The sequence below is a fragment of the Taudactylus pleione genome, unplaced genomic scaffold, assembly GCF_031769625.1.
Source record: "Taudactylus pleione unplaced genomic scaffold, aTauple2 ptg000040l, whole genome shotgun sequence".
NCBI classification, from domain to species: Eukaryota; Metazoa; Chordata; class Amphibia; order Anura; family Myobatrachidae; genus Taudactylus; species Taudactylus pleione.
The window spans coordinates 20,011,856-20,032,803 of NW_028284442.1; the positions used below are offsets into that span (position 1 = coordinate 20,011,856).

The following is a 20,948-nucleotide window of genomic DNA, read 5'->3' on the forward strand; positions in this document are numbered from 1 at the left end:
ATATATGCTGGTCATAGGATATACAATCACTGTGCTTCATATACCTTTTAGTTAACAGGTTCTCAAACTGTGTCCTCAGGACCCCAAACAGTGCATGTTTTCTATGTCTCCTCACAGTGTCAGTGAGTGATGACTACACCTGTGCACCTGCTAAGTGACCTGGAAAACATGAACTGTGTGGGGCCCTGAGGACCGAGCTTGAGAACCACGGCTTTAGTTAATAACTAAGTTATTGATCAGGATAACTATTACATATGTATTTGGACTCTATTTATATAGTGGTTCTTCAAGATATTTGGCATTATGGGGGAGATGTACTAAGCCTTGGAGAGAGAGAAAGTACCAGCCAATCAGCTCCTAACTGCCATGTCACAGGCTGTGTTTAAAAAATTACAGGAGTTGGTTGGTTAGTATGTTATCTCCATTCAAGGCTTAGTAAATAGACCCCTTAACTTCTAGTGGGAAGACCGGCACACAGGCCAACTATTTATATGTGCCTGAGATTTGTAAAGTGCTCAGCAGTGCTAACATTTATTAACTATCCTGTTGGTGTATCTTGAATTCCCAGATAAAGTCACTACCATTGTTCTATGTCCACTGACCCATTCGAGTCGATGGCTGATCTCTAATTTGACCTGATCAGGCACCCAATATGGCTACTACCGTTCATAAAAATGCAAATTAATTTACTAAAAATACAGTGAAAAGGAACATTACGTAGAGGAGATAATGTCCCATTTAATAACTGCCATATTAATGCTGCCCATCCACTAGACGAGCTGAAAACGACTGCATGATTACGACATTGGAATCGTACAGTCGTTTGTCAGTCTGTGATGAGCAGTCGTTCAGTGTAGGCACATCAATCATCTGGCAACATGCTGAATCTGACGTTATCATCAGGTTGACCAGCTTGTTTGCCCAATGATAGATGTCTAATACGACCAGCGTGCACGCGCATCGCTGGTTGTATTAGACATTAAACTGCACGATTTGCGGGCGACTACCAAGTGATTGAGCGATAATGACGGTCGTTATTGCTCAATCGCTAGGTTTAATTGCCTAGTGGATGGGCAGCATAACACAGACAAAACAACAAAATGCATGTTTGTGGTGTATATCTGTATGTACAGTACGAGCGAGGGCTGATTGAAAAGTAATGAGACAAATTTTTTTATTCAGAATCGGATGACTCCACAGGGTCTGAACATTTTTATTTTTCATAGTAGCGTCCTTCACATTCAATACATTTTTTGCAGTGTTTCAACAATGATTCAAAGACGCGCAGTAGACTGTTCTGTGACATTTTTCACTTCATCATCTGTTAACAACTTCTATCCATGCAGTTGTTTTTTCAGGGTTGGGAATGCCAGGAAATCACAGGGCACTAAGGCCGGGCCATATGGAGGGTGCTCCAGTGCTGTCTGATTAATTTCAGTCAGTGCTGCCAATGCAGTAACATGTGGTTGGGAATTGTCTTGGAGAAAAAAAACACTGTTTCTTCAGCAAATGTGGTCTTTTCTTCCTCATAGCTCCGCATAAATGGGTTTTCATGACGTTTGCATAGTAGTCACCATAGATTGTCTGTCCACGGGGAACCCAGTGCTGTAGGATCATACAGTGCCCATCAAAGAACAGCAGAAGCATGACTTTACACGCCGAAGGAATCGCACAGAATTTTTTGGGCAGAAGTGACTTTGCGTGTTTCCATACACTGGGCTGTTGTTTGGATTCTGGATCATAATTACGAATCCATGATTCATCACACGTCACAATCGAGGTCAGGAATCGGGTATCCTCTCCGACATTCAAACTGTGTTTTTGCACAATTCAATTTGTCATCACATTTGCTCTTCTGTGAGATTTCTGGGTACCCACCTGGTACACATGTGATGCATTTTCAGCTCCTTTGTCACAATATGCAGAACCCGTTTAAATGAGATGCCAAGTGAAGCCGAAAGTTTGCATAAACTTTACCTTCTGTAATTTGGCAACATCTCTGCAGCTTTGGCAATGTTGACATCTGTAACTGCGGTGGATGGTCACCCAGAACGAGCTTTATTACTCGCATATTACCCTCTTTGAAGTGCTTCCACCACCGAAATACTGCAGCACAGCTAATTGTTTCTCCACTGTATGCTTTCCATAACATTTCATGAGTATCATTTCCGATTTTTAAGTTTAACACAAAATTAAATCTCATATCTCTGACGCGTCTTCCTCATCCGCCATGGATGACATTAAAAAAGAGTGATGGATTTTAATAGACCTGCCTGTTAAAAAGGGACAAATCTCCAACTTGTATTTTTATTTTTTCACGTCACATCTTCCTCATCCGCCAAGATGAAACGTACGAAGATCTTCCACTCACTGTGACCAAACAAAGAAGACTACGGCAGTCCAACCGCAGGTTGTCACATCATTGTATGAGCTTCACAATAACCAGCATAGCGTTGCCACATCTACCTATGGGACAGAAAAACACAGGCAGTTTCATTACTTTTCAATCATCCCTCATATTATTTTAAGCTGTTATTGTGTGAGACCTAAAATATGGTATTCCTCAGCATTATAGGTAAATGGTAGGTATCAACCTGTCTCCAAAATAGAAAACCCTGAGTACAGCATTCATAGGAACAACAATAGTGAAAGTATTCAATAGCTGACCGTTTCCATACTACTTAGTTCATCATATCACATGTGCTTTATGTAGTGCCGAACAGCCAAGCATTATTAGGTATCCCTAAATAAAAAGTGTGTTTTCTTTTGTTAGTGAATTACATACCCGCATGTGGCAGATGTAACGTTCCTAGTACATTTTCTGGAAAAATGTGCATGCATACAGATTATATTCTGAAGTATTTCATACACACTGTGAATAATGAATGTAAAAACGTATAGCACTTACCAGCACTTTTCTGTGTTTGCACTTCCTGCCATCCTGAGGTGGATCACTGTCTTCACATTAATGTTGTTTTTTAAAGCCTTCAAACTAAATACATGGCGAAATCCGCACTTTTAAATCTTGACATCTAATTAGTAAAAAAAAATATTATGGTTGGTAAACATAATAGGGCCTATTGATGCCTATAGCGATGCAAGCAATTCTTTCATACATGTAAAATAAATATTTCTGCACTGCAACTTGAAAACTAATGATAAAGAGTCGTTGGTGATCTTCACCAATGGCGTCATGTGTCAGTAATGTCTACAGTGCCTTTTTAGAGGCTTAAACAGTTAAATAGTGGACACAAGCGATTTCCTGTAATCTTTCATGGGGTTGTTGATGTTAGGACAGTCCCTTCTCAATAAAACATGCAGCACATGTATTCCCCATTTTCAGTACAGAGGGATTGTCCAGTAGTGGAAATCCACCATAAAGCTGCAGTACTACCTATGTATGTGCTCCCCCTGTAGCCTGTAATAAAGAACTTGTTTCGCCAACATTAAATGTCGGTGAAGTTGACTGTAGCTCGCATTTGATCCTCAAGTGCACACCAACCTATACATCACCTGCTGACAGCTGGGGCTGTAAGATGTACAGAGTAAAATCTTTCACTGGTAGTGTTACAATTGCCCGATATGGGGTTCTTTCCATTTTAAACAGTGCTTTGGTGCAGAAGGTTATCACTGTTAGGATGTGCAGTTGCAGCAAACGGCTTTTTACTTTCATTAAATAATAATACAATGCTGTATAACATAGGCCCGTATTCAATTTGAGGTGAAAAGCCGGAATCCGCGGAAAAGTTTTGCCGATGACGTCATTTCGCCAGGCGGAAAAGTTTCGCTTATGAATAGCAGGCGGGAAAAAATGCACAATTGGGGTTTTGGGGTGCAATGTTGCGGGAACCCCCGTGCAGCCTTCAGACAGTCCCCCAAAGGTAAACTGCGTCAACAATTTTTTAAAAAACAGTTAAGAACACCCCAAAAAAATCACTTTCAATTTGGGGGTGAAAAAAAAATGTTGGGGGACAAAATTAAAAACTAGCGAACTAGACTCTGGGGGGGTCCCCAAGTATGCCCCAGGTGTTTTTTTCATTGCAGGGGCTTGTGGCAGGTGGGTTTTTCAAGATTTTTTTAAACTTAACTTTAGCAACTTTAAAATATGCTGACCCCCATTTTCAAGTATCCCAAATTTGCTGGGATAAGTTATTTTCTGCAAAAAAACTCCTGAATACTATTCTTCACCACTTATACAAAAACGCTATTTAGCAGCTATTGAGCCCGTTTAAAAACAACAAATACCTTCAGCAAGCCAAATCGAGGGGTACCATAGGGAACCCCCATGTCAGAGCATCTTTTGGGGGGTGTCAGGCTGATTTCCCCAAATCTGTCATTACTTTCCACTTTTCGCCAGGTCCCGTTTTCGCGTACTTTCAAACTGAATACGGGTATTCGCGGGCACGCGCGTGATACTTTTTCCGCCTGCAAAACACGCGGTGTCGGCAAAAAGTCAGAGAGGCGAAAAAGTATCGCGGGTCCGCTCAAATTGAATATGGGCCATAGTTGGAGAAACATACATAAGAATTACATACCTGTATAGAAAAGTTTAAAAACTGTTCTGTTTTACATTGCAATTGTTATGTTTAGACTACATAAATAATCTTTGTTGAAAGCATAATATATGTGGCGTAAGTGGCTTAGGACATCTGTACAGATGTATCACATTTTACTTTTCAAGTTTGCTTGACAGGGTCAGTGCTGCTTGGCCGTATGATAAAGTTGGAAAACATGTAAGCCAGCATCTTCTTGGTTTGCGCAAAGCCGTCTACAAGACAGTTAGAACCAACCTACGGGTGTCACGGCTTGCCACATTATACATGCTGAAAAAATATCCTTTACAATGATTTTATTCAGGTACAGTGCTTTACAGATTAGTTTGCGTGAAATATATTTGTATGTATGCGGTTATATAAAATATTACATGGGCCTTGTAGGAACATGACACTGCCATAAGTGGGTAAGATGCACAGATGACCTATTTGGTACATACATGAGAAATGTCTCTAGTAGAATAGCAGTGCAGCACCTATTACTATGGTTACACCCATGGCTGCATTGATAGGCCGCTGTGTTATAGATTCCACTGTTTTCTAGACCTATGTGAGAGTTGGAGAATTGCAGTAAATTCTATGCCCTCAATTTATAGGATCAGCTGGTCAGTGCAGACAACTATCCCCAAAAACTCTTTAGTATTTTTATTATACTTTAGTGTAAAAATATTTCCCCCAGTACTTATAGGGCACATGATGACAATTTCCAGAAGTATACAGTAACACAGAAAATGAGGTTCCTGTCCACTAGCATTACAGTCTAAAGATTGGGAAATACAATTTACAAGGGGGGAATAAACTGAATGCAGGTAGTGATCTATATTCAACTTTACCCAAAATGTCTTTGCATATTATGCAAATCAAAACTGTATAAAGTTCTTTCATAGAGAGAGAGAACATAATACATGATAAGGGTGGATTGTGCTTGTTTATAATCCTGTAAAAACATTTGTAACAAAATAGATAATTTAACCAATACAGTGAAAATAGCTGTTTGCTTAGAGCTGAATGTGTCTGAATCCGCACAGCTGACAGGTGATTCTGCTGTGTTTCCATATCGGAGCTCTGCCCCAGCTGGCAATGTAAGCCCTTAATATGTTTTGTACAGCACACATGCAAATAATCAGAGGCACTGATGCTGTACAGGAAACTGGCCGAAGGAGGGATTAGATGCAGGGGATTAAGCTTCACAGTTGTAACCAGCACTCAGTGACTGCTCTCCGATATACCCTTCTCGTGTCCCTCAGCATTACAGAGAAATTAAGATATTTCACTGCTAAATAAACAGCTACAGATGTGTCCTCATACATCTAGCCTCAATACACCAGGCAGCGCGATTTACCTGGCGTGAGTGAGCCGCCAGGTCCTGTGCTACTCTGCTAGCGGTGGGTGTCTTTTTTTTTTTTGGACGAAAATGCGCCTAAATCGCAATACGAAGCGACTAGGATGCACCAGCAGACTCTGCTGATTAATTTGATATGTGGCACTTTTATATATGTGTGCTCCTGAGTCTTTATATGAAGCACAGCGGAACTTGGAATAAAAAAAGCTGCAGCCGCTGCATTGTGGCACTTCCTATACAGAGTCAGAGACTCAGTTGCATACAGATATACAAGTGTCGAATATCAAATTAATCAGCACAGCCTGCTGGTGTGTCCTAGTCGCATGGCAATGCGACATAGACACATTTTCAGCAGAAAAAGATGCCCGGTACTAGCAGAGTCTCACAGGACCTGGCACACCGAGAGGGGCTTTTTAGCGCAATGGCAGCAAAGACATGTACGGACACATCTGTAGGTATGTCAGTCTATGGGCCCCAATTAGACTTTGAAGCAAATCCAGCTAAACAGTGCAAATTTGCATCTGTAGAAAGCATGTTGTGATGAATGCTATGCTATGATTCAGAGTTGTACGCAATGCAAACAGCAGCTGCGTCTTTGGATGCAGCTGCTGTGTGCAAATTTTTGCTAAATATTTTTGCTAAATATTGCTAAAGCAGGTGTCTGAGGCCAAAAGATGCCTCCTGCCAGCATTGCATATCCGAGTGCTGCGTCCGAAGACAAAGCATCAGATGGTGGCGATGGTTGCAGCATTATACATCAGAGTAAGCCTAAGGCTAAAAAACACAAAGTATTGATTCCGCACAGGATATTTTAGCTGCTTAGTTATTAGAAAATAAAGGTTACCAACTGTGATCAAATCATTAATCTTCTTGATATGGTTATAAGCCTAAGGCTACCTAGATCTCCTCATCTGTGTTGACGAGGATAGTAAATCTGCGTTGGAAGACACAGACAGCCTTGGCATTCTCAGACGACATGCCCCCGTTTTGGGAATGCTGCCCAGTGCCACCCTCTCTTTGCCCACATTTGGCTTAGGGGGCACTCAGTGCAATGAGGCTGGACCCGCGGAGTCCACCCACCATCAGACCTCTACGCAAACCATCGGTATGAATCAGGCCTAATATGCAATAAGTAGGAAATGGAGATGGATTGGATAAGAGTGATACCCCTTTTACACCAACCTGAAAATCCCGAGTTGATGCACGTGAACACGAATCAAACCGGGATTTTTGTTTGTGTAAATGGATCCGCCCGGGTGCAGGAACCCGGGGATCCAAACTCGCGTAGTTTGCAGGGTTGTCCACGTGTCACCCTGCAGTGTAAACTCTGTGGTCCGGGTCATGATGACCAGATCGTGCCGCATGTCACCTGGTGCTTGGAGATGACATAATCTCTAAGCGTCCCCTGCAATCATCACTGGCCGAGCAGCATGGAGCAGTGAACCCCACCCGCGCTCCCTGTCTTTGGACTGCTGCTGAGTGAGGTAAGAGGGTCGGGGAGGGAGGGGAAGAAGCGCTGATCACCTTCACCGGAAGAGCTGACCCGGCTTTGGATGAATGGCGCTGCGGTGTAAAAGGGGTCTGTCCCGGGCTGGAAACATGTTCCAAATCCCGGGTCAGGCCCGGGATAGTCTTTCCCATATTTTTATCTCAGTTAACAACTCACAGGTTTCAAACTGATTCCAAATGTATATGGTGGAAAAGCTCTTGCGAGAAGATGTTGCCGGCGACTGGGTATTCAGTCTTTTACTCTTTCTGATATATCAGTAAAACTGATAAACACATTGGAGCTGTCCAGTATGTTGGTGCTATATAAATAATGTTAAATAATTAATAACTGGGGTCATTTGCAAACTTTTCTTAGTACAGAAACAGACATATCTCAGGTGCACAACTCCAAATTAATACTAATATATATAAATGCAATCAAATTTTGCAATCAATAGAGGTTTTTAGCATAATCATGGCCAAGGTTATGGGCCTACCCACCATATCCAGGTAACCTCTTTCGGGTAGGTCCCTAACATACTAGGAAATCCAGAGCGCAGACCCCCCAAAACCGGCCCAGCCAAGCTGCGCCAGGGCACCACCATAGTAAGAAAAGTGCAGTGTAAAGAGATAGTTAGGAGCAGCTGCATATAAAGAATGGAAATAAAAAAGTGAAGTACATATATATTAAACACAGTGAAGGGTTAAAATGTGTTATAAAGGAAAATGTGTTATAATGCGGTGCCCTGAGACAGATCAACCAATGCAATCCAGGGGGACCCACGCCCCAAAAATGAACCAAAGTTGCACTACAGTATATAACTTGTAGGACTTACCTAGAATTGTGCCTAATACAGTGTGCATATACATTACCATACTCCATGCTTTTAAACCAATAAGTAAGGGTGCTAATCCAGAATGACTGCGTCTCCTTTCCCTCAGAAGTGCAATAAAGCACATTAAATGGAGTATATGGGAAAGATTTCTGGACTGCACAACCTGACTTTATATATGATGGGAGGTGCTACCTGATGAGACTAATTGCAGGCACAGAAACAGACAAATCTCAGGTGCACAACTCCAAATGATTAATAATATATATAAATGCAATAAAATTTTGCAATCAATAGAGGTTTTTAGCATAATCATGGCCAAGGTTATGGGCCTACCCACCATATCCAGGTAACCTTTTTCGGGTAGGTCCCTAACATACTAGGGTTCAAATCCAGAGCGCAGGACCCCCCAAAACCGGCCCAGCCAAGCTTGCCCCAGGGCACCACCATAGTAAGAAAAGTGCAGTGTAAAGAGATAGTTAGGAGCAGCTGCATATAAAGAATGAAAATAAAAAAATGAAGTACATATATATTAAACACACAGTGAAGGGTTAAAATGTGTTAGAAAGGAAAATGTGTGATAATGCGGTGCCCTGAGACAGATCAACCAATTGCATTTATATATATTATTAATAATTTGGAGTTGTGCACCTGAGATTTGTCTGTTTCTGTGCCTGCAATTAGTCTCATCAGGTAGCACCTCCCATCATATATATAGTCAGGTTGTGCAGTCCAGAAATCTTTCCCATAAACTTTTGTTAGTGCAAATGGTGTTTCCATTTTAAAAAATATCTCCTGTAAACTGTCCATTTCACTTGGCTTAACTATCTAAAGTGCTGTTAGCAGCATCTGTGTGAAGCAATAGATTTTACAACCCCTTTTTTAAATTACTATGCCTCTAACATTGTGTTAAGTAATTAACAGCATATTACAGGATATTACAATTATGGACAAAACAGCAATAAAACAAGACAGGATGGTAACATTACATACAAAGAGGTAAGAGAGCCCTGCTCACAATCTATAGGGAAATAGGCATTTGATACATAGGGATAAGTATCACATATTTCAAATTGGACTAGATTGCTGAGGTTCTTGGTGGGCTGTAGTGTTTACTTTAAATATGCCCCTTTGCCACTGCTTTGATTTTCCTTAACAGTGACTAAACTTATCCATTAAACTGTGAGATAGACAATGTAACTAACTACATCTGCGTTGTTCCTTTGAAAGACTTGGGTCTTGGATTAAGTGAAGAGCAGGTGTCTGAGGAGGACGCCCACAATCTGACAGATGGCTTTAGCCTCCCTGCTTTAAAAGTAAGCAATGTGCGAAATGCATTTATATATTTGACATTTTACATGAAACGCAAATATCTGTTCCTTTTTTGTTTGTTTGTTTTTGTTGTTTTTCTCCCTTTTTAGCTCCCTGTAGAAAAATATTTAGGCTCCCCAATAAAAAAAAATACTGTAATGCATACCCAATATGTACATAAAGATTTATGGAAATATTTATCCTTCTCTTTAGAAAGCATGTTTTATGAATTATTTTTTTGGATTGTCTATCTATTGACAGGTTTTATTTCAGTTGTGGATAGGGCAGAGTTCCGAGTTTTTCCGACGCTTAGCCCTACTCCTGTCTCCTGAGAATGCCTGCCAAGGTTCACTCACTAGCCCAGAGCTGCTTCCACATTACGTTTGGTGTGACGTGGCACAGGATCTACCTCATACTCAAGCTTCCTGCTTAACCGAACTGAAGCGCAGCTATGAGTTTTATCGTTATTTTGAAACTCAACACCAGTCCGGCACTGAGCATACTAATAGGAGGAAACGGGAAACTGGGGAGCTGAACAACCTTCATGGCGCTGTACGCAGTCTGCAACTACACTTGAAGGCACTGCTTAATGAGTAAGTGTATCTGCAGGTATGAAGCCTACCAGGATAGTAGTATACCGGGACATTCTTTACACCGTGTTAATTAATAAGCTACATAGGATGCATTCACCTATCAGGAGAAAGGTTTTGGTAAAACTGATAATATTTTATCTGTGGGATTTGCAGCTCATACAAGAACTCCAGTAGGCAGTTAAAGTGCTTAATGTATTTCTATATTATTGGGTATTATGCAAGTTGCGTATCTTCCAGTATTTAAAAATAAATTGAATAATATGGCGCTTGTGAGTACATCTCAGAGGTATCTTTCAATGCAATCTTCTCAGATATTGCAGATCTCTTGGCAAATACCATTATATGTCCATCACTATTTGAATACAAATCTGTTACCACCTTAACCACAAAGCATTTTTAGTAAAGACAAACCATATAATCATATTTTATTATCACTAAAATAAGTCTATAAGAGGTATTTAGGATCTTATAAACCCTTACACAGCATGCTTATACTACAGAACAGTTCAATAGATAATATAGTATATATTAACCACTCACAAAGTCACTTTCCAGCTTGCAGAGAATATGGTCCTTTTCTGCTCTGAATTAACCTGTTGTGTGATGTATGTATAACTGTGTGTTGTCCACAGGCACACTATAGCAAATATCCTAAACATGGGACTTATAATCATATATACGGTACATATTATTATCTTCCAGCCACTTACACAGACAATCTGCTATAAATTTATATAGTGCAAATAGATAACCATATAAGCTTAGATGCATATAAACACCTCACATAACCAAAACTACTTCAAGAAAGCTGTATGCAGATGTGGAGCTGCATTTATATTCTTATGTATTCTAAGAAAATAGATGATACAATACATTATCAAGTTATTACTGCTCTGAATTATTTGCCTATTTTATAAATGTGTATAAGCTCTTATCCCAGCATTCCCCATAAAGCCAGCAATATCTTAGTAGTAGTGGGCGTCTCTATGCTGCCTTTGGGTGTCTCTATAATAGCTTTGCGATTGCAGTCATTAGCATATTTTCGCAGTAGACTTGCGTGCAAAATTGCAACAGCGATCCGTAATGAATCGGGCCCATACTACGGAGGCTCCAACACACTCACTATGCATATACTAGCCAGCGTCTGGCCCTGCCTTGTGGAACACACCCTCCCCACAACGATAAAGGAGGTCCTTTTTCAGATGTGGGTTTCTAAATATCACCCTTAATTATTTAAGCTCCTGAAATGAGGGAAAAGCTGTAGAAACTTAAAATTCCTCACAGTGGCACAGTGATTAGCATTGTTGTTTTAAAGAACTGGGATTATGGTTTCAGTTCTGGCTGTCTCAAGTTTTTATGTTCTCCCTTTGTTTGCATGGAATTTCTCTGGGTGTTCTGGTTTCCTCCCACACTAAAAATATATACTAGTAGGTCAGTTGGCTTCTTTATCAGTGTAATATGGAATATAGATTGTAAATTTCATTGGAGCAGTGATGGGTGAGAATGGTTACATATTCTCTGTAAAGCGTTATTAGTATGTAGACACCACATAAATAAGAGAGAGAGTGCACAACATTATCCAGTTAGCCGAGATAGCATTTGTATCTTAGTTAATGTTTACTAGATCCTCTTATTAGTGGAGGTTGCAGTACTCATGTCCTTTTCAATGGTCTGACACAACCAGACTTCTCGGCAGATCAGGAATGGGAATCAGGCTTATCTGGATATCATGAATGGGGATCAGGCTTATCTGGAGATCAAGGATGGGGATCATGTTTATTTAGAGATCAGGTATGGAGATCAGGATTATTTGGAGATCAGGAATGGATATCAGGCTTATCGGGAGATCAGGAATGGGGTTCAGATTTATCTAGAGATCAGGTATGGGGATCAGGCTTATCTGGAGATCAGGAAAGGGGATCAAGTCTATGTGGGGATCAGGCTTATCTGGGAATCAGGAATGGAGATCAGGCTTATCTGGAAATCAGGAATAGGGATCAGGCTTATATGGAGAACAGGAATTGGGATCAGGCCTATCTGTAGATTAGGAATGGGGATCAGGCATATCTTGCATTGCAACATGGTTTGATCAGGTACACAATTACTTGCTCTATCTTACTCTATTTCCAACTCTGAATCGGGCCCAGTGATAATCACAACTAGAATGACGGCTAAAGTAAAGGTGCAGGGAGGCCTTTAAATAACAAAGTACCATGAAATCACGGTGTGTATCAGCATTTTAACACTGCAGATTTTTTATACACAAAACTGAATTTGTATTTTAACCTGAAAAAAGAGGCACTAACTAGAGCTGTGTAGTATGTGTATGTATTTATAGTAGTATGTAGTATAAATAATTTCTCTTTTTTTTCCCCAGAGTGATTATACTCGAGGATGAGCTGGAAAAACTTTCCACGTGTAAGGAGACCCAAGTTGTGACTGCTGAAGCATCCTTTATCATTGAAGAAAAGCTAAAGCTGATACAGCCACATGTACAGGCCAGTAACACATGTTGGGAGGAGGCTTTGTGCCAGGTAGAAAGATTGGTTCGAAGACCTCAGACAAACAAAGGTATCACACACCTCTCTTTTTGGAGTTGTATTTGCTATGTAATTGTACTCAGCATCCTCATCTATTAAATACGTGATACTAAAAGCCTCCTGCAACATCTAGATTGCAGATTACATGGGTAAATACAAAATGGGCCTGGATACTTCTATCAGGACTGCTACATTTGTCAATCAGCTCATGCCGAGCTTCAGGATTTGTGATCAGCCTAAACAGGCATGAAGTTGGCCAAATTGGATGAGGCATTATTATAGTGCTGTTGGAGGATGACTGTATAAGTAAGATAGCTTTCATCTTCTGACCACAATGCCTGATAATCAGTTAGCTATCAAGCACTGGACTCAGTTTGGAGACGCATAATGCTATAGCTAGCTAATAAGCACATAAGCAAAGCGTCGTACTCCTTGTTGGGCAGAAAACCGGAGGAAAGTTACCAATTAAGAACAAATGGGCATGGCTAGAGGGCAATAAATATCTTGTATACTAGACACAGAAACACGTTTTATTAATTAATAAGCAGGGATACATCAATATCATAATGTAAATTGTGAGCACTTGAATGAGCCCACAAAATATTGTTTAGAGAGCAATTTTGATGTTTCCACTTTTTTATTTTTTTTCTGGAACGTGAATTCTAATCCAAGGTAGTTCCCCTTTATGTTTCAAGGTAACCTGGCTAGTTAGTTACATTCCCATTCTTTTTTCTCATGTTCAAAATGCGTTCCTTCAAGTTCTTTGGTTCATTGAGTGGTTTGATGTATATATTGAATAACGCATTTGCTAGGCCTGAAATAAACACTCCCCATGTATCACTTCTATACACTCTCCTGTATTAAACTTTCCAAAGAGGGTGATTGTTTTACGAAAGAACAATTAAAAAAAATCTGTCGGTGTCACATGACCACTTTCCCCCTGGTTTTGGGCCAAGTGTGAGTGCCAGTTTTTGTTCTCATAAATTCACTAAGAGACAGCAAGTTCCCAATTGTGGGAGCCCTTTTAGAAGTAAAACAAAAGCTGTCCTCAACAATCCCTCCCTGTTCTTTATCTATTCTAGTAGTGATACGTTGAGTTTTTAAAATTTTTATATATCTCATTGTATTCTAAATGAAAAGCCAAAAGTAACTGTGGACATATTTTATCCAAAACCCATATGTGTGTGTTATGCATTGCTCAGTTGTTCCCAGATTAGCTACTTTAGTAATCTAATGCTATCTATAATCTCTTTCCGAAAATCTGTATTTCTCCAAAATGGCAAGTGATTATTGCCCCAACCAGAACAACCTTTTCCGAGCCTCATGGACTGTCCCATCCTGACTGTTATCCTGAGTTGCACTGTCAGATTGCATTATTTTAATATTATTTTCATATAAAGTAATATAAAAAAAGAAAAACCACAAAGAATCACATTGTCCTATGACTCAGATACCAGATCTCAAATTTAGACCTTTATCTATAAATGTATCATATGGGAGAATATTGGACCTATAACGGTTGCTATCTCCAATGATGCAACATGATTCACATCTCCCTATGTAGGTTAGCATAAGAAGTCTGGAATTTGCAGGAACATCTCCCTATGTAGGTTAGCATAAGAAGTCTGGAATTTGCAGGAGCATCTCCCTATGTAGGTTAGCATAAGAAGTCTGGAATTTGCAGGAACATCTCCCTATGTAGGTTAGCATAAGAAGTCTGGAATTTGCAGGAACATCTCCCTATGTAGGTTAGCATAAGAAGTCTGGAATTTGCAGGAACATCTCCCTATGTAGGTTAGCATAAGAAGTCTGGAATTTGCAGGAACATCTCCCTATGTAGGTTAGCATAAGAAGTCTGGAATTTGCAGGAACATCTCCCTATGTAGGTTAGCATAAGAAGTCTGGAATTTGCAGGAGCATCTCCCTATGTAGGTTAGCATAAGAAGTCTGGAATTTGCAGGAACATCTCCCTATGTAGGTTAGCATAAGAAGTCTGGAATTTGCAGGAGCATCTCCCTATGTAGGTTAGCATAAGAAGTCTGGAATTTGCAGGAACATCTCCCTATGTAGGTTAGCATAAGAAGTCTGGAATTTGCAGGAACATCTCCCTATGTAGGTTAGCATAAGAAGTCTGGAATTTGAAGGAAGCTTCCGTATTAATATGTGTTTTTTATTATCAAGAGCCTTGATCTTTGCTGAGGCTGCAGGGCTGCAGTACATCCACATCAAAGCTTAGCCAGGTTTAATTAATTACAGTCTGCAATTACACTGCCACAATCAATCTACATTTGTTAATGGACATTATCATTTATTAGAAAATCTAGCACAAAACTAATAAAGAGGTGTGCGCTTGGTTGCTGTTGGTTACAACACATTGCTGTTTGCAAAGCATTTTTATAAACTATTTGACCTGGCCTTTCCCACTCTTCACTTTGTTGAAGAAATTACACAATACATCAGCTACAGCATGTGCTAATATTATTTTAAAATTATTTAAAAAAGACTGTTGATGTTCTCCCATGCATATGTAGATACTTCCGGTGATCTATGTATTCTTTCCTGTCCTCGCCTAGATACAACTACCGTTCCTTGTGAAAATGTACATTGGCCTGTGGTGCCCACTGTACCTCCTGCGCTGCGAATTGAAGACAAAGATCCAGTCCCGGAAGAGCAGGTAATCCATGGCCACCAGCACCAGCAGACTGGTGTTTACTACACATGACAAGTAGCAGGGTCTCTTCAGCACTACTTGAACAAAGTACTGTAGACCTGCCATTGAAATACCACCTCTTGTTTTTCAGGAACTAGAGGCCTATGTTGAAGATATTGCTCTAGATGATGACTTCAGCAGGGATGATATATATTTATTTTCTCCAGAGGAGAGGGAGAGGCAGAAGTACGAGAGGGAGGAGTCTAAGAGGGTACTGCAAGAGCTAAAGGCTGTCCTAGGTTTAAAGGCATCCGAAGCGGAAAGACAAAAATGGAAGCAGCTGCTGTTTAGTGATCATGGTGTGTAGTAAGATGCTAAAATAATATCTTACCTTGCTATTTACTGACAGATGTGGTGCATTTAGTTCTGTAACAATTTGCGAGGAATAACTCCATTCTGAGTTTTTTCTCTGTGTGCAGATTATAGTAACTGATTATAGCTGGCAGGAGTATATGAATGGCTGATGTCTGAATTAATGGTTCACATTACATGTGGACTGTCGCAACTTGTTCTTCACCCAGACAAACAGATTACAGCAAATAACTGGTCAGTCCATTCAAAGGGCCAGCAAATGGAAAATACAATTTGACTTGTATAAAAGAGTTACTGATTGTGTAAAATACAATTATACTGTATTTGAAAGTTTCCCATGCTCATTAGAATATAGTACACTGGTGATAGGTAGATATTGTCCTTCATAAAGGAGTCTTCCGGTCTATAATCCCATTACAGCATACTTCAGTTAAGGTGCATATCCACTACACGACTAATGAACGACTGAACGATAACGACATCATTATCATGCAATCATTCTTTATACTGTGCAGTGGATATTGTGCCCACACTGAACGATACGTCGCTCAGTGCAGGCACCCTCCCTCATCCCCAAACGTGCACAACCTGATGATATCGTCAGGTTGGGCAGTATGTTCAGGCGATGACTGATGCCGACAATGACCAGCGGGAGCGCGCATCACTGGTAGTTGCCGGCATATTCACTGCACGATTAATGAACGATAACTATGTCTTAATGGTTCAATCGTCCATTTATATTGTGTAGTGGATATGCGCCTTTAGCCTCTTAGCTACTTTTTATTCAACACCTTCTACTTCAAAAGATGTATAATGGAGAACAGCAGCCTTTATTATGCTGCATAGCTACTGGAAATGTTAAATATCTGAAATCTGGGAACAGTATGGGATATTTTCCTTATATATTTATAAATAGCAGCCATGCTGTGCAAGGGAACTTATGCTTTTTAAGGTTCCGTGTTCATTTAACCAAGCACTTGTCATGTATTACAGTGAAACATGGATATGGTGAAATTTAAGGAGACAGTCATTACAAATATACATAAATGGTCTATAATCAATGTTTTAATTTTATTGTGAATCTCATGATGTTCTCTCTGCACAGCAGTCGGTCTCACTTGGTGGCATACCTTGATTTCTTTATACTTTAGTTTATCTATAGACTCTGAGCTATCAACAACATTATCATCATGGTGATAAAGCTGTTTGAAAAGTTATAAGAGGGTGAGGGTTACAATACCACTGAGTTATTAGCTATCATTTGTCAACAAGGAGAGCAATGAACTCTGTGACACAGCAGTGTCTGCAAGAACATGATGTCTGCAGTCACTATCCTACCCCTTATGTCCATACTGCCTGTGTTGCACAGTATATACAGCATGACATACTGTAGATCGCCAGCATTGATAGCCTAATGCAGTGTTTCCTAACTCCAGTCCTCGGGAACCCCTAACAATGCATGTTTTCCAGATCTCCTAGTGGGTGCACAGGTGCAGTCATTACTGGCAAAGACATTTGAAAAAGAGCCACAGGTTGTGTTATTTTACTTGTGATACTGAGGACATCTGTAAATCTCTGTTAGTGATCCCTGAGGACTGGAGTTGGGAAACACTGGCCTAATGCCTTGTTTTATTCTTGTATCATTTCTTTTGTAACACGAGTACTTCCTAAGAAGCACTCGTGTAAGGTGTACTGGTTTGTCTAGACCTTTGTACACCAAGCTCGTTTTGAGAGATAACTATTATTCCTATTCTAATTCTAGTTTTACATGTAATAATGTCTAATTTTGAGATGTACTTTTCATTGAGAGGAATGGTAACTTTTACTTTTTGAGACTTGCTTCCTAGTTTGTATAATCAAAGTTATACAATTATGTCATAAATGTGTTCTCTGTGTTCTTTCCTAAGCTGTACTTAAACCTTTGTCACATGATGAGGCGATGGATATTCCCGACTCACCTCCAGTCCCAGATCCTGATTTCCCATATGATAGCAAGGCACAGAGCTTTCATGGAGGAATCTCAAAGGAAGTAAATGGAACTGAACCCATTCATAAAGAAGCCATCCCTCATGAGACGCCATACTTGCCTGTTAGTGATCATATTCAATGTGAAATGGAATCATTTCGTCTGCTGGAAAAGCCTGTACCAGCTAGTAGTAAGGAGAAGGTGGAAGCCCATTGTGCTGCACCTAGGACTGTGTTACCTGCCTCTATAAAAGAGAGGCTTGCTCGGATCCATCAGTCATCAGATTTACACTTTGCCTCTGGAGTAGCCGCACAAGTGGCTGCCCGATCTCTCACCTTCACATTCTTGCAAGAACAGACTTTTGGAGACGAATGGAACAATGATGAGGATGAGATGGAGAGTGCTGATAATCTTGTGGGAGATGAAGGAAATGAAGACAAATGTTCAGACCATAAAGAATAACCCATTTGGGTGAAGGCAGGACAAGCCATTGAACTCATGTTGAAAGCTAAGCCAGAAACTCTGCCCATTATGTAAGGGCAAACTAGGATACACATTTACTCCTTATTTACATTGATTTAACATCCTCTGTGCCTGGAAAGATTTGCATAAAACTCTGCAGTGTCTCACTGACTCTCCTCCATGTAATGCAGTTAGTGTCTTACACAGTCCTGGTAACAGCTGTTCAGAACAGCACAATACCTGGAGAAAGCGTAATATTCCTCACCGATTTAGTTACCGAGATCTACAGTCTGTTGTACTTGTACAAACCAATGTGACTGCCTAATTATCTTTTTGGTTATTTTAATATTTAAGGTTATTTATTCAAACATTTTTGTTTTGTTTCCAAATGTTAATTTTGTGTCCTCTTCAGTTTGTATTGCTTTCTAGACAAACTCATCCATTGTTTTAGAAATACAAACACTCTGTGTGGTATCCGTGCCACCTTGGCTGTATTGTCCAGTGTGCACAGGCTAATCATGTTGTTCCTTTGTGATTATATTTGTTACAATATTCCAGTTACCTAAGCTTAGAATGGCATTTTTTAATAAAAAGAAAAAAACAAGTAACTTCTGGAAAGCTACTTACTATCTAATTTAACATTAATAGTTTTGCATTATTATTCATTAAGTTATGTATATAGTGCACACCTATTCCACAGCGCTTTACAGAGAATATTTTGCCATTCGGGCCGTGATCCAGTAGAGCTTACACTCTATGTGGAAGATACTAAGCCTTGGAGAGCGATAAAGTCGAGAGAGACAAAGTACCAACTAATCAGATGGGTACACACCTAACAGATATATCTGCAGATCGACTGGGAGTCACCCCTGGGGCCTCCAATTAGCACTACATGAACCAGCATGCCCTCCAAATGCTGGTTCCACCTATGCCTCGCAAAACCTAACAAAGTGGAAACTGCTCAAATCAATTTGGCAATACTCTTCAAGTACATGAAAGGGAGGGGTCATACTAAACAAAAAAACAGTGTCCCCCAGATGTCCCTGGTACACACTGGCCAACACACCCACAATATATATTGGCCGTTCAATTGATTGGCTAATATAACTGCCAGGGGATGGGTACGGGATCCTGGCGGTCAGAATCCCGTCGGGGTTAGGATACCGACACCTGTCGGTCGCTATCCTATCCCACCCTAGCCTCCTACCTTAGTGCCTAAAACTAACCTCCCGCAACCTAAACCTAAACTTCCCCCCTTAGTGCTTAACCCACCCCCTAGTGCCTAACGCTAACCCTGCTACTTACCTCGGGATTGCAGCGGTCGGGATGCCGGCAATGGCATTCTGACGGACGGAATTCCCACGGTCGGGATATTGACCGCATCCCATCTGCCAGTGTGTACCCAGCATTACTTTAATTTTTCAAACATAGCCTGTAAAGTGACAGGAGCTGATTGGTTGGTACTTTATCTCCCACCAAAGCTTAGTACATCTTCCCTTATATTCCATACCACATGCACACACACTAGGGTTAATTTTATTGTCCGAATCCTATTAACCCATCAGTATGTTTATGGCTTGTGAGCAGAGGCGTTTTAAGAGAGCAGGGGGCCCGTGTGCATTCCCCGTCCAGGGCCCCCTCCTCTCTACCTGGTGGCCAGCAGTGCACTGATTGCAGCAGTAGACTCTGGGTACTAGTCTGTGCCCAGAGTCTACTGCCATTTTCACAGCAATTTCCCCACTGCATATATGCAAAATTCCGGGAAAATGGCTGCGGCGGCCATTTTCCAGGCGTTTTTGCAGCGCTGCTACAGCTGACGTGGGACTTTGGAGAGGTAAGTATAGGTGTGCAGTGTGGGCCCCCCTGGACCCAGGGGCCCGTGTGCACCGCTCACCCTGCACCCATTATAGATATGCCCCTGCTTGTGAGAGGAAACACATACAAACATGGGGAGGAAGGACAAAATCCAAACAATTGGGGCGTTGGTGGGAATTGAACCCAAGACCTCAGGGCTGTGAGGCTGCAATGCTAACCTACACCATCCGTACTGCCCCAAACCATTCATTGTTTCAACTGTCACTCATATGCTTTAACTTAAAGGGACATTATTGTGAGACATTATTCATCTTTTAAAACAACATATGCTTTGTGTGGCTGTTTCTGCGGAGTAGTGCTTGGCATGTATACAAGAGAGAGAGCTGCAGGAGAAACATACTTAAACTACTTTTTGAGTCTCTGGTTAGACCATTTATTCAATATGGGGTACAGTTTGGGGCCCATTTGTAAGCAGAATATATAGAAGGCTTCTGTATTTCTAGGCATCAAGCGTAGGCATCTGTATTGTAATCTTGTGACGGGATGCACATAGCATAGGATCATCCCGGAAGATATGTCTGTGGTACAGAGGAGAAATTGACTTTGACCAACTTCGCTTTGGGAAACACAACTTAAAGTATACCTTGACTTTGAACTGCGTTTGTTTTATTCTTTTTTTATAGTCCCCATTATTTACATTTTACAATGTATATTAAATTATTTGGCATATTTTAATTTCACATTTAAAGTTAAATACACTGCATAATTGTATATAAGCAGACAAGTTCACTCTCAGTCTATTACATCAGTAGTTTTTGTTTTATGAACTATTTGGTGATATTTGTCCTCATTTGCCACAGTTTTATATTTTGTCTCTATATAAATGAGGCATTTCCTGGTCAGTCTTGGCCTTAACAATAGTAGTAGTGTGTAGAACTGGAGGAACCCTTAGGGACAATCTACTAGTAGCAATAATAAGTACTTTTAGATGTTAATGAAGGTATTTTTATTTACTTTTACAAA

The 20,948-nt window shown here is 40.5% G+C and overlaps 1 protein-coding gene across 5 annotated transcripts in view; it reads left to right on the forward strand.

Moving 5' to 3' along the window:
- VEZT (vezatin, adherens junctions transmembrane protein) overlaps positions 1–18,706 on the forward strand; it is a 71,979-nt gene extending 53,273 nt beyond the window's left edge. For 4 of the 5 annotated variants that reach the window (XM_088454575.1, XM_088454578.1, XM_088454577.1 and 1 more), the window contains exons 6-12: positions 4,682–4,831; positions 9,385–9,532; positions 9,789–10,120; positions 12,498–12,691; positions 15,234–15,334; positions 15,462–15,669; positions 17,590–18,706. In XM_088454575.1, coding sequence (XP_088310701.1) covers positions 4,682–4,831; positions 9,385–9,532; positions 9,789–10,120; positions 12,498–12,691; positions 15,234–15,334; positions 15,462–15,669; positions 17,590–18,110 — 1,654 coding nt within the window. In that variant the 3' untranslated portion in view covers positions 18,111–18,706. The remainder of the gene's footprint in view (positions 1–4,681; positions 4,832–9,384; positions 9,533–9,788; positions 10,121–12,497; positions 12,692–15,233; positions 15,335–15,461; positions 15,670–17,589) is intronic. The other variant, XM_088454576.1, reaches the window with a different exon arrangement.
- The last annotated feature ends 2,242 nt before the right edge of the window (positions 18,707–20,948 follow it).